General features: G+C 37.1%; 1 protein-coding gene across 8 annotated transcripts in view; it reads left to right on the top strand.

Annotated features, from left to right (window-relative positions):
- Positions 1 to 7,540, top strand: part of LOC138732947 (spindlin-Z-like) — a 143,992-nt gene extending 136,452 nt beyond the window's left edge. For all 8 annotated transcript variants that reach the window (XM_069879756.1, XM_069879753.1, XM_069879754.1 and 5 more), the window contains 3 exons: positions 448 to 701; positions 1,678 to 1,911; positions 3,779 to 7,540. In XM_069879756.1, coding sequence (XP_069735857.1) covers positions 448 to 701; positions 1,678 to 1,911; positions 3,779 to 3,978 — 688 coding nt within the window. In that variant the 3' untranslated portion in view covers positions 3,979 to 7,540. The remainder of the gene's footprint in view (positions 1 to 447; positions 702 to 1,677; positions 1,912 to 3,778) is intronic.
- The last annotated feature ends 4,685 nt before the right edge of the window (positions 7,541 to 12,225 follow it).

The raw sequence follows: 12,225 nt of genomic DNA, 5'->3' as shown, positions 1-12,225 counted from the left end.
ACTTCTTCCTGGGGTAAGGGAATTATGTTTACTGTTATGCAGAGACCAACAAAGTAGCATAATACTGTTAGGTAACATTGCTCTTTGAGAGCTGATTTAGGGTTTTAACAAGAAAGTTTTACTTTTGATGTTCAGTGTAGCAATGGCTAAAATAGTTCTTTTGGCTTAAACAAACTAGTTTTAGCAACTACTATTATGAAAGCAGTCTTATACAAAATGTTGCAAGTGTTCCACTACTTTTCTGTGTGCTTTTTTTCTTTTTCCAGTACTATGTAATATGCTTTATACCCTAATTTTACTAAGGTCCACTAAGTTGTACATGTTTGAATTTAATGTGTCTTTAGTAATATATAATAAGATATTGCCTTCTTAAAACATACAGCTCTTTGTCTGGAGTAGAATTTTGAATAAGTACTTGTTTAATGTTATGTTTGTATCTGTGTACAGAAAGCATAGAAACAATGTTGGACCAAGCAAACCTATTTCTCAGCCACGAAGAAACATTGTAGGCTGCAGAATACAGCATGGCTGGAAAGAAGGGAATGGACCTATAACACAGTGGAAGGGCACAGTTCTTGATCAAGTTCCCGTAAATCCCTCTCTCTATCTTATAAAGTATGATGGATTTGATTGTGTGTATGGACTAGAACTGCACAAAGATGAAAGAGTTTCAGCACTTGAAGTCCTTCCAGACAGAGTTGGTAAGAAGTTTTTTTCCTATATGCACATATGTTAGAACATTTAAATTTTATTAAATTGTTTTTCATCACATGGCACATAATCTGAATGCTCTGTTTAATTTTTCTTGATTTCACAAAGATTTGATGATACCAGAGAGCATAGTGCTGTCTTTTGTCTTTAAATGGTATGCAGTGCATTCTGTATTTTTTTCTTGTTTAGAGTCTTATTCCTAACAAGCTTATGTACATGTAACCTTGATAGTTCTATTAAAATTTAAACTCCGAGACAGCTGAGAAATGTCCTGGCTATGTTGTCATGTATATGTTTGACAGTAATTATGTGTTTGGTTGGTTGTTTTTTCATGTGCTTTCCCTAGCTATTAATACAAATGGGAAAAGCCTTTCCTAAGTGAAATAACTTGACTAGTAACAAGTCTTTATTGTTTTTCATAATTAGCACTGAATTATTAAACTGCAGGTTTTTCCAAAGTTTAAAGTTTACCCTAGTGATTACTTATTCCTGAATGGAATAAGTTCTTGTTTTTCCTGACTGCAAAGATCAGTAGCAGTCTCTAGAATGGGGTTAGGGGGAACAAAGCTGAATACTTTCATTAATAAATTCATACAGCTGGTCTGTGATTTAACCTCTCTTCCTCCCCTCCCCCCACAACACAAATATTGAAAATATAGACACTATTCTTTGCTGTGGCCTATATTGGTCTCCCTTTACCTTGCATTATGATAGTTTGATTAATTTGGGGAGGAGGGGGTTCAGCATTGGAAAATGTCAATAAAAGTGTTAACATGTTAACATAATTCTTCAAGTCTTGCAGTTCTTTGGTCTTCAACTCTCTGGAATGGACAGTATTTTTTTTTTCTTTGTGAATTGACTAACTTTCAAACAAATTTATTCATGAATCTGGATAAAGATTATTTTTTACAAAGACTTATTGCTGTACTTTTGAATGGACATACTTATGAACTGCTACCATTTCAGCTTCATCTCGAATTAGTGATGCTCACCTGGCAGACACAATGATTGGCAAAGCTGTGGAACATATGTTTGAAACAGAGGATGGCTCAAAAGATGAATGGAGGGGGATGGTCTTGGCTCGAGCTCCTATTATGAACACATGGTTTTATATTACCTATGAGAAAGATCCTGTCTTGTACATGTACCAACTCTTAGATGACTATAAAGAAGGTGACCTTCGCATTATGCCTGATTCCAGTAAGTAACCAGTTACTTTTATCTTCTGGAAAGCGGCATCTCTCTTTGTATTACTGTTTGGCTTATGGTTTATGTATGAAAGAGAGAGTTGACAAACAACGATCATTTTAAATACCAAAACTAACAAAGGTTACTGTACAACAGAAAATACATCTATATTAAATAACAAGTGAAATATTTTACTTGAATCAGTGGTGAAGTACGTATGAAATAAGTACTGGAAAATCCTTTTCCATAATAATTCCTAATTCTGATAAAGATATACATACTGTTATGGAAGAGTTTACACTTGGATTTTTTTAAGAGAAACTGACAAACTAGAAGCCTTCCACTGTTATTTTTTTATAGAAGTGTCACAAATCAAGACCAACTCAAGGAGCTGTATTTCTGAAGAAGTTCTTATAAGAATAATGTTTTAGGGCTAACTAAATAATTAGATTAATTTAGTTTGGGTAAGCATCTTCAGTTTGGAAAATTTTTGAATAGTTTCCTGGAGGATAAAAGTACTAATCTTTTGAAAACTCATTTTCTCTTATGTGTTTAAACACATATACAGGAAAAAATTTTCAATAGGTTTGAAGGGATATATTTTCTTTCTTTCTTGAAATTAAAGTTATTGAGTTTTTTTCTATAAATATAGAAGGATTTTCACAGAATCAGTATCATTCAAGAGATTTGGATAGCTAGTACAAAAATAGAAGAAAAAAATTGTCAAGAATATTGTACTCTCATTTCTTCATTTCTCTCCTGCACCTCAAAAGCACTTCTCTGACAGAGAGACAATTTTGGCTTTAAAGTAAATTATTAATTAGATAGCTAGTGTTTTACTATGAAAAACTAAATAAATATTATTCAAAACTCATTCATTGCGTTTCCAAAACAGTCTTCCTTCAGATCTAGCACTGATAACATTTAGTCTGATGGGTAACCCTATGTTTTTAGATTTTTTTCCCAGCCTAACAAAAACCAACAAATCTGTGACTCAAAGACAATGAGCCACAAATGTTAATGGAAAAAGTGATCTTCTTATTCCTAAAGAAACAAATAAAGCAAGCTTTTTCAGAATTGGCACCTCCAAAGACCTTGCAGTTCCTTTCAAAATTCTGCTTTGCTTTCTCCCTTCTTGGAAAAATAAGCTAAAAGGCTTATGCTTTCCATATTTAAGAATTAAGATTTTAATGTGCTCTTTTTATCCTGATACTATCTACTACTTACTTCTGTTTCTAAGACACTCTGAACGATGAGCTACCTTCTCTGAATCTGGATCTTTTACAGACAATGTGAGTTGTGTCCTTAAGGATACTTCTGGGTAGATTTTGCTAGAAAAGAAATAATATAGTTAGACTTCTCAATAGTATCCATTCTAGTATGAAATTAAAAGCCCCTTTTAACAGAATTATTTATTGAGGAGGTTACACTTAGCTTGGAAGATGTTGTTTTGTTGCAATGGCATGTTTGCATTAACATTTTGGATAAAGCATGTGGGGAGAGGGAGTTCTAGCACACCTACCTTTCTGTTAAAGAAATTCAGTGCCCCGTTCTGCTGGGAGCTTAAATTCAATTGTCTACAAACGTGTTCTGTAATTGGTATGTAATCCTTCATGTCAAAAATTTACTTTTCTAACCAATTGAAATGCTATATTTTACTTCATAAAATTAAAATTTTTTAAAATATATTTCTATGACTGTAGTTTCCTGAAGCATGACAATAGTTAAGTGCCTGTCTGAAAAACTCAGCTTGTTTTAGACATACTCTGCATTTTAAACTTGTGATTGTTTCTTAACTTTTAAAGAAGGCTCTGCAGTTTTGTATACTGGAAAAAATCCATAAATGTCTATCAAAGTACATTGTATTTTCATATTACAGATGATTCACCTCCCGCAGAACGGGAACCAGGTGAAGTTGTGGACAGCCTGGTAGGCAAACAAGTGGAATATGCCAAAGAAGATGGCTCAAAACGGACTGGCATGGTCATTCATCAGGTTGAAGCCAAACCATCTGTCTATTTCATCAAGTTTGATGATGATTTCCATATTTATGTCTACGATTTGGTGAAGACATCCTAGACATCATCATGAACTATTAAATGTAAAATTTGTAGACACAAATACTTGACAGTTTTTCAGTTAAATGAAAGCTTAAATGTCCCTGCGAACCCACAATCTCTGCCAGCAAAATTGTTTGATTCTGAATAATACAAGTTTATGTGAACGTGACATATTTTGCATAAGAGAACTTTTCTTGAAAGAAGTCAATATATTTGGGTGGGAGGGAGTTAAAGAACAACTGCAAATTCAAGCTGTGTGAAGTCAATCTAGTATTGTAATCTAGATTTTTTCATAGATTTTAACTCTTTCTTCAACCTTGCACTCACCTGTTCAACTGCCATATGCAAGTGTAGTTTGCCATTTTCTATATGCCTTCTTTTGTAACATTAAATTTAATTTCTTGGCTACTGTCAGTCCTTGTTTTCTGGGTTGGAACAGAGCTGACTCTTCTGAAAGGTTTAAATAGTTTGTGCAGCAGTAAGGAGTGCCTAACCCAAGTAACATCAGTCTATTGTGTTTCTACACTTTATTTCAAATTAGGCTTTTTAAGAACTTGCAGCACATGGAAATACTTGTGCATTTTTACTAGTCACAGGACAGTAATGTATCAAGTGTTTGACTTATGTACCTCTCAGTGAAAAGACTTTAAACTATAAAAATATATTTAATCTGTATAACCAGTTAATTAGAAAATGCAGGTTAAGGCCCTGTGTTTACAAGTTGTAGAAACCAGTAAATACACAAAACAAAGTTGCCTTTAATCCTAAATGTTGTTTTGTTATGCGTATTTCTTAGCAGAAAACCAAGTGCTTGGTGCCACAAATTTAACAGTATATATGCTACTTAAGAAGACTTTAGACTACACATTGGCAATCAGTAGTCTCTCATTTAATATCAGAACCTAGCAATCTGGATGTTTGTGTGTGGGCTTAAAAACCTAATAGTAGTTAATATTTTACATGGTAAATACAGTCTTAGAGGGTTGGGAGGTCCTTTTATACTGAAGACCTCCTTTAGAGAAGGAGAAGCATTTATAGCCTTCTGCTCATGTGCTGTATTCCTTTGCTTTGTTTCAGGTTGGTTTGGGTTTTGCTACTGTTTTTAATCATTTTGGTTCAAGAAGGCATCTTTTCAATGTATTCTTTTTCTGGCTTTTCCATGTAAGGAGTGTCCAGACAAATCTGCTGTTTAAACCTGTTGTTGCCTTTTGTGGTGTCCTTGCTTTGAGGTATGCTGTTAACATGAATTTCATTCTATGAACACTAGAGTTCTGCATGTTAGTGTTGTACTATCTAATGGGAGCTATAGACAGTCTCAGTGGTTCAGTCATCTGCATTAGATTGTGGATGTAAATAGCAGCCCACAACAGCAGAATCCTTTCGCAGTTTTAATCCTGCTGAGATAGCTGTAAATCAAGGTTAGGGTATTTGTTGTTTTTTAAGTGTAGCAACTTTTAAAAGCATCAGAATTGTAACAAGGATAAGCACAGCAAAAAAATTGTCATGTTAAAGCAGAGCTCTACAAGCTTCAAAGCACTGCTTCACAGAAATACAGTATGTGAATACAGTCAATGCTATTGATGGAAAGAAGGTATATACATAGATATCCAATCTTATGCTGTTAGTGGAAGGATGCAGGAGAGGTACTGTTAATCAGAGATCAGAGGTCTGACCTCTGTTGTGGGTATTCTTGATATCAAAGACTCAGTGGTTTAAGCCCCTTTCTGTCCATTTTGGGGGGGGGCTTGATTTCATAATTTAGCCTTAAGGCTTGTGCCTCATTATGCTGTTAAATGCTAATACTGTATAACTATGATATCTTAATTCTTTGTCCCTTGCTACTATATTGCATTATGTCCTGTATTTCATCATGGGCAACCAAAAGCAGGCTATTGTCTTTCAGTTCATAGCTTCTCAATACAGTCTTTAAGCACTAAGTACCTGAGTCAGTAAATTTTCATCATGTTTTGAACAAAGTGAGCAGATTTGCAAAGCAAGGCTTTCATCCTGCAGATCTGTTATGTGCTTTCTATTGACTCTTAAGAGTCCTGCATGTAAATCTCAAAGCTGAGCCTGGCTCCATGAGCCCAAGTTGGTATTTGTGGCACAAGAATGAGTGTATTGATTACACAAAAAATACATGAATAACTTAGTACCAGTTAATTTTGGGCTTTACATCTAAGGAATACAAGGTTTGTTTTGAGGTTTAGGTCTACTTGAACATTTTTAGCATTAGGCTTGCATTTGTAGGTTATTTGCAAGCCACTCTTAATGCACCACATATTTTACTAATTAGAATATGACCTATACACTGTCAAATTTTATGGTTGTTTTTAGATATCCCCATTGGCTGTTGCATGGGGTTTTCATTATTTTTCTTAAGGTTTAGGGGGTGGTGGTGGTTGTTTTTTTAATAAAATCACCTTTCTGAGACTTGAGATTAATTCCACTCCCTGCCATCTGCTTTGGGCTTTGTTTTAGGCTCATGTTTCAGATCTGCATGCAGTGCTTGCATTGCCCTAGTAACTACATGTTGGTCCCTTGTTCTAGGGGTCCAACATTACCTTCCAAATTTATCATAGAGCTTGTGATGGCACAAGCCGTGGATCTTTGTATAAAAGTTAATAGCCTCTCTCATTTACCTGCTGTAGTACTGTTGTATATTGTATGTGTGCATGTCAGGCTGCCATGTAAAACTTTTTGGAAAAAAAACAACAAACTTAAATGCAGACCATCCTTTTTTTGCATGCCTAGAAGGTTAGAATGTTCAGTGTAACAAACTGAAGTTGCATGTTATAATGTTTAGGTTTGGGTTTTGTTCTGTTTTTATTTTGTGTTCAGTTTTTTTGTGAATTTGCTTATTGTGCTGTTTGAATGGTTGTTAGTAGGATCAAATGCACTGGTGAGGCAAACAGTGCCAATGGAAGGTAATTTTCCAGTTGTGTGTGTCATACAGCATTTGAAGGGACCATGTATTCTGTTCAAGAATAAATAAAATCACAATTGATAAGTAAAGCAATACATTTTTTCTTTTGAGTGCCAAACCCTAAACTAAGTTGGACTACATAAAGACTGAAATACATTGGGGGAAATCCTATTTATTGCAACAGTGTAAGCCTTCTTTAAATGAATTATTTAAAAATGGAGGCTTTATCTTCAGATAGAATAGATTACAGTTGCTTCAGGAAAAAATAATCATGGTAAAAGCAGTTTCTGGTTCCTTGAAAATGCTGTGCTTTTTCTATTTTACATCATTAGTGCAATTTGGATGGTTCTCGGTATATGTATAGTTCAAAGGTCTTGGTGTTCACATTTTTAAATTAGGTAATGACTTCATCTTTAGAGCTCAGTTTCATTAGTTTTATTTTATTTCTCTGCATTTAGAAGTATGAACACTTAAAACCTGTTACTTAATTCTGTAAGTAAATTTTATAATTATGATGTAACTCTATCCTTAAAACATTTAAAATAAATCCTTTATGTGCATCTCATGACTGTAAATTTTATTCTCATGAGCAAAATGTAGTGATGTGACTTCAGACTGTGAAGAAGCAGTTTCTTCAGTATTTTAAATAAAAAGCACAGAGTATTTTAAAGTTGAGCTATGTATGCTAGTATAATACTTTCCCCTACGAAATAAGTTTGCTTGCTAAGTCAAATCTTTTTTTCTTGCCAAGTAAGTATGAATATCAAAAAGGTGGAATTTGACTGAGGTAAAGCATAATGCTTAAATTGTATTTCGCCAAAAGCAGAACAATTCTTCCTCAGGGGTTTATGCAAGTCTGTGAGGGAGCCTCTTATTTCCAGAACATACTATACCTCACGCTATTAGCAGTAGTTCAGCAGTGGGGAACAGTGGAAGTGTTTGTCAGTATTTAATTGACACATTTGTCTGCTTTAAATTAACGTGCTTAACTAAAATTTTTATTTTATTTTACTCACTAAATTAAAAAAAAAGACATAAGTAAAATTTATCAAAACCTAGAGATAATGAGCAGTAAATACTACCACAATGCTGTGAATTTCCTTAAGATACATAAGTTCTTCATAGTAATGCATGAATACTTAATTATTTTATATCATTAAAGGTAAATTACCAAGCCTGACTTTGAATTTTGAAATTATGAGATTTTCCTTATTCCTCCCTCTTTCCTGATTATATAGAGGGGAAAATCTTATATGGACACCCCAAAATATACTTTTGGCACCAAGTTGCCAGCACCCCTGGACAGTGGAAAGGACTGAACCCTCAGCAAGTTCACAGGTCATGCAAAACTGGGAGGAGTGGCTGATACACCAGAACGTTGTGCTGCCATCGAAAGGGACCTCGACAGGCTGGAGAAATGCTCTGATAGCATGATGATGAACTTCATGAAGTTCAACAAGGGGAAGTGCCAATTCCTGCACCTGGGGAGGAACAACACCATGCACCAAGTCATGGGGGCTGACCAACTGGAAAGCAGCTTTGCAGATAAGAACTGGGGGGGGGGAGGGAGCATGTCCTGGTGGACACCAAGCTGAACATTAGCCAGCGATGTGCCCTTGTGGCAAAGGCGGCTAATGATATCATAACCATCAATGACCTGGTTGAGGGGACAGAGGAGTGTCTGCTACACCGGAAAGTGGTGCTGCCATTCAGCGAGACCTGGACAGGCTGGAGAGTTGGGCGGGGAGGAACATAATGAAGTTCAACAAAGGCAAGCGCAGAGTCCTGAACCTCGGGAGGAATAATCCCATGCACCAGTACAGGCTGGGGTTGGCTAGGGAAAGCAGCTATGTGGAGAAGGACCTGGGAATCCTGGTGGACAAGTTGATGATGAGCCAGCAATGTGCCTGCATGGCCAAGAAGGCCAATGGTATCCTGGGGTGCATCAAGAAGAGTGTGGCCAGCAGGTGCAGGGAGGTTATCCTCCCCCTCTATTTGGCTCTAGTGAGGCCCCATCTGGAGTCCTGTGTCCAGTTCTGGGCTCCCCAGTACAAGAGAGACATGAACATACTGCAGAGAGCTCAGTGAAGGGCCATGAAGATGATTAAAAGACTGGAGCCTCTCTTCTATCTTCTATGAGGAGACACTGAGTGTCATTCAACTCTATGGGGACAGACAGGTTCTTTTGGGGATCCTTCGCAGATTGATCATGACATAAAGTTATAGTTTCAATTAAAGGATTATTTTTAGCAGAATTTTATGATCAGCATCGCATAGAATCTTATGATCAGAGTACCACAGGATTTTTAAATAGCAGAATCAGGGTATCACAATTTTATAAGCAGCATAGCACAGAATTTTATAGCACAGCTTAATTTATGGTTTCTAATCACCCGGACCTTCCTCAGTCCCCGTCAAATCTTAATTCTTGGCTTCCAATATCAATATAACAATTGTAATCTAGACTCAAAATACATAACACCCCTGCCCTGAGTCTCTCAATCCTCAGAAGAAGCGGATGACAGTGGAAGCATCCCTGACCACTGGAGGATCATGGGTTTTGCCATCCAGCAGCAGTTCCCATCCAGGACTTGTAACTGCTTCATTTTATAGTCAGTGCCCTGTGTGCTGCTATACTTCCCTGTTCTGTGTCAGGGTCATCGCAACCTGGTTGGCCAGCTGCCTGGAACCTGTGGCGTAGAAACAGGCATGGACTCAGCTTTCATTTTAAGCTAAGACCAAGTTTATTGCTACAAGCTTGTATTTATACCTTACTGAAAATGTCAACAACGGTCCCACAAGTCCTTCATAAAAATTTCCACAGCATGTTCTTCTCCTTCCAAGCTCCTCGTGACCACTGTTATTGTTTTCATGCCTTCTTGTTTTTGCCACTGATGTTGATTCTTCTCAGGCCGGAGGCTCGCTGGTTATCAAAACTCTCTGCACTCTTGCTCCAGAGGCCCAGCAACACTCGTGGCCATTTTTTGCTCACCATCTCTTCTGACATCCAAATTTAGTGTACAGCAGCAGTATATGTACAGCATAATGTAGCTGAGGTCCTACTAGTGTCAATAAGCTGGTCTCTACATAACACTTAACTATTCTATTTGGATGTTAATTACTGCTTTCTGCTGCATGTCCCTTTTCTTAAATCATTGTCATGTTTTGCATTACTTCAGTTGTACAAAAAAATGTAAATTACTTTTGTAGTCTGACAGTTAAAATACATATATTTTGGCATTTTATTTTTCCTCCAATTAATCCTTACATTTACTTGTGAAAGTCAGACTCTGTTGCATACAAGTCCTTTTGCTTTTGGTGCCACACTGTTACTCGGGTCTCTACACCAGACTACCCTGTTCAAAGCTGACTCTGGTAATGAATACTGACATCTATGCACTTCAGTTTGAGCAATCTTCTTTTGGTTTTGTCTTTAGTGTGTTCCACCTAGACCTGACATTTAAGAGGCATATTTTGGTTAATAAATTAAGATAATCACCACAACTTGAAGCACACTTTATGCTACTGTAAATGCACATTCAAGTCAAATTAATGGTAGTTTACATAGACACCCACTATTTGGGGAGAAGGCTGTTTTATTTTTTACAATATCTCATAACATTTGTGTGGAAGACAGCTCTGAAAGGGCATCTATAAAGAAATATAGGAACCTTATGCATTTTGCACAAAAAGTTTGGACTGTTGGTTTTTAATTCTTCGGAAGTAACTATCTACATGTGGTATATACTCACCTTTGAACTAGATTATGGGATGTCTTCTTAAATTATCCTTACAAACATTTTGATCTACAAATAGAGTCATGCTGGAAATGGTTTGTTATATTCTCCTCAAAAGTTCTAAATAAATGAGTTTTACATTACTGATGTCTAGATATTTTTAACTTAGAAAAGCAGGTATCTAACTTAAATTCTTAAGAATTTAACAAATCAGATAACAAAAAAACCTTTTAAGCTATAACAGCAAACAATGTTAATAGAAGCAGTACAAAACAAATCTATAGTATGATTCAGAGATCATTCTCAGAAGCATTAATAAATATGGCAACAGCAAGTTATGGAAGTGACTATTTTTGCTATGTTAGCACACATTTCATTGGGGAAGGATGAAACTGTCTTCCTGGGGTTCCTCACTAATCTTGGGTTTTGTACACCCATTCTAAATTTGCCGCCTTCGAAAAAAATTTAGTCTGCCTCATGCAAAGTTCTTTTGTTGCTAGTGAGGCTCAGTTTATTGTCTACTGGCATGCTGAAAGAATAATACTAAAAGTGAGAATTAGCATGCAGTTTTCTGGGGAACTGAGGTGGAAAAGCTAACTCACTTTGCAGGCATAAAAGATTTCACTGTCGCGCGTATGCTGGGACAAACAGCCGATGCCTTGGCATACCCATGATATTAGCAGCAAGCACAGAGCAAACAGACGGTGTTCTCATGCTTGCTAGCTTATTGAGACCTTGGAATCTTTACTAAGACCCGTGAGTTAATAAGAAAAGAATGCATTAGATGGAAAACATGAAGATAAGGAGGGCCACACCTGTGGTAAATAGTGGGTTGCACTCTATCACTGTAATTGCGGGATTCTCACAGGTGGGAATTCACTGGAGTAGCTGCTGACTGGGTACAGAAACATTATATAAGGTTTTGCGTCCACTCGATAAAGTGATCTCGTCGCCTCATGGACGGGCTCCATGCCTTAATCGCTACAAATGGTGCCCAACTTGAGAGGGACCCACACCTCTCAGGGCAAACCCTGATATTCAGGGTCAGAATCTCTGGGTAGAAGCGACCGTAGCAACACCCAGTTGGACGAATTTTGGCCAGTGTTGAGCAATGAAGCAGTCTGGACGAGTAACGCCTTAAATAAGGTGAGCAACCGGGAACGTGGGAATAACGAGGTCTTTGCTGTGCATGGAGGAGCAGAGTATGTTCGATATCTTAAAATCAAGTTTAAAGAAACAGGATGTTAAGTATGCTGAGCAACTACTCAGGGCTTTGTTAAAATGGATACAGGGTCGAGGTCCAGGTTTAGATGTGACTCCTGCATGTGATATAAGTCCGGGATGCCGCGGGACTAAAATTGTGGGACGCTACCAGGGATGACCCTGGGGTGCTAAGCCTGTGATCTACCTGGAGGTTAATGATCGAATCGTTAAAACACTTAAGATTGCACAAAGATTTAGCAGAACCATGAAAGACGAAGGAAGACAGTGATATTCCATATTCGGAGCCGAGTACAGGACCATCAGTGACTGCCGATAATCCCTTCCATCTGGGTCCAGCAGACCCCGAGAGAACTCTGATTTATTTTCGTCCACGGAGGTG

The sequence above is a fragment of the Phaenicophaeus curvirostris genome, chromosome W, assembly GCF_032191515.1.
Source record: "Phaenicophaeus curvirostris isolate KB17595 chromosome W, BPBGC_Pcur_1.0, whole genome shotgun sequence".
Taxonomy (NCBI): domain Eukaryota; kingdom Metazoa; phylum Chordata; class Aves; order Cuculiformes; family Cuculidae; genus Phaenicophaeus; species Phaenicophaeus curvirostris.
This window is presented reverse-complemented; position numbering and strand designations above follow the sequence as displayed.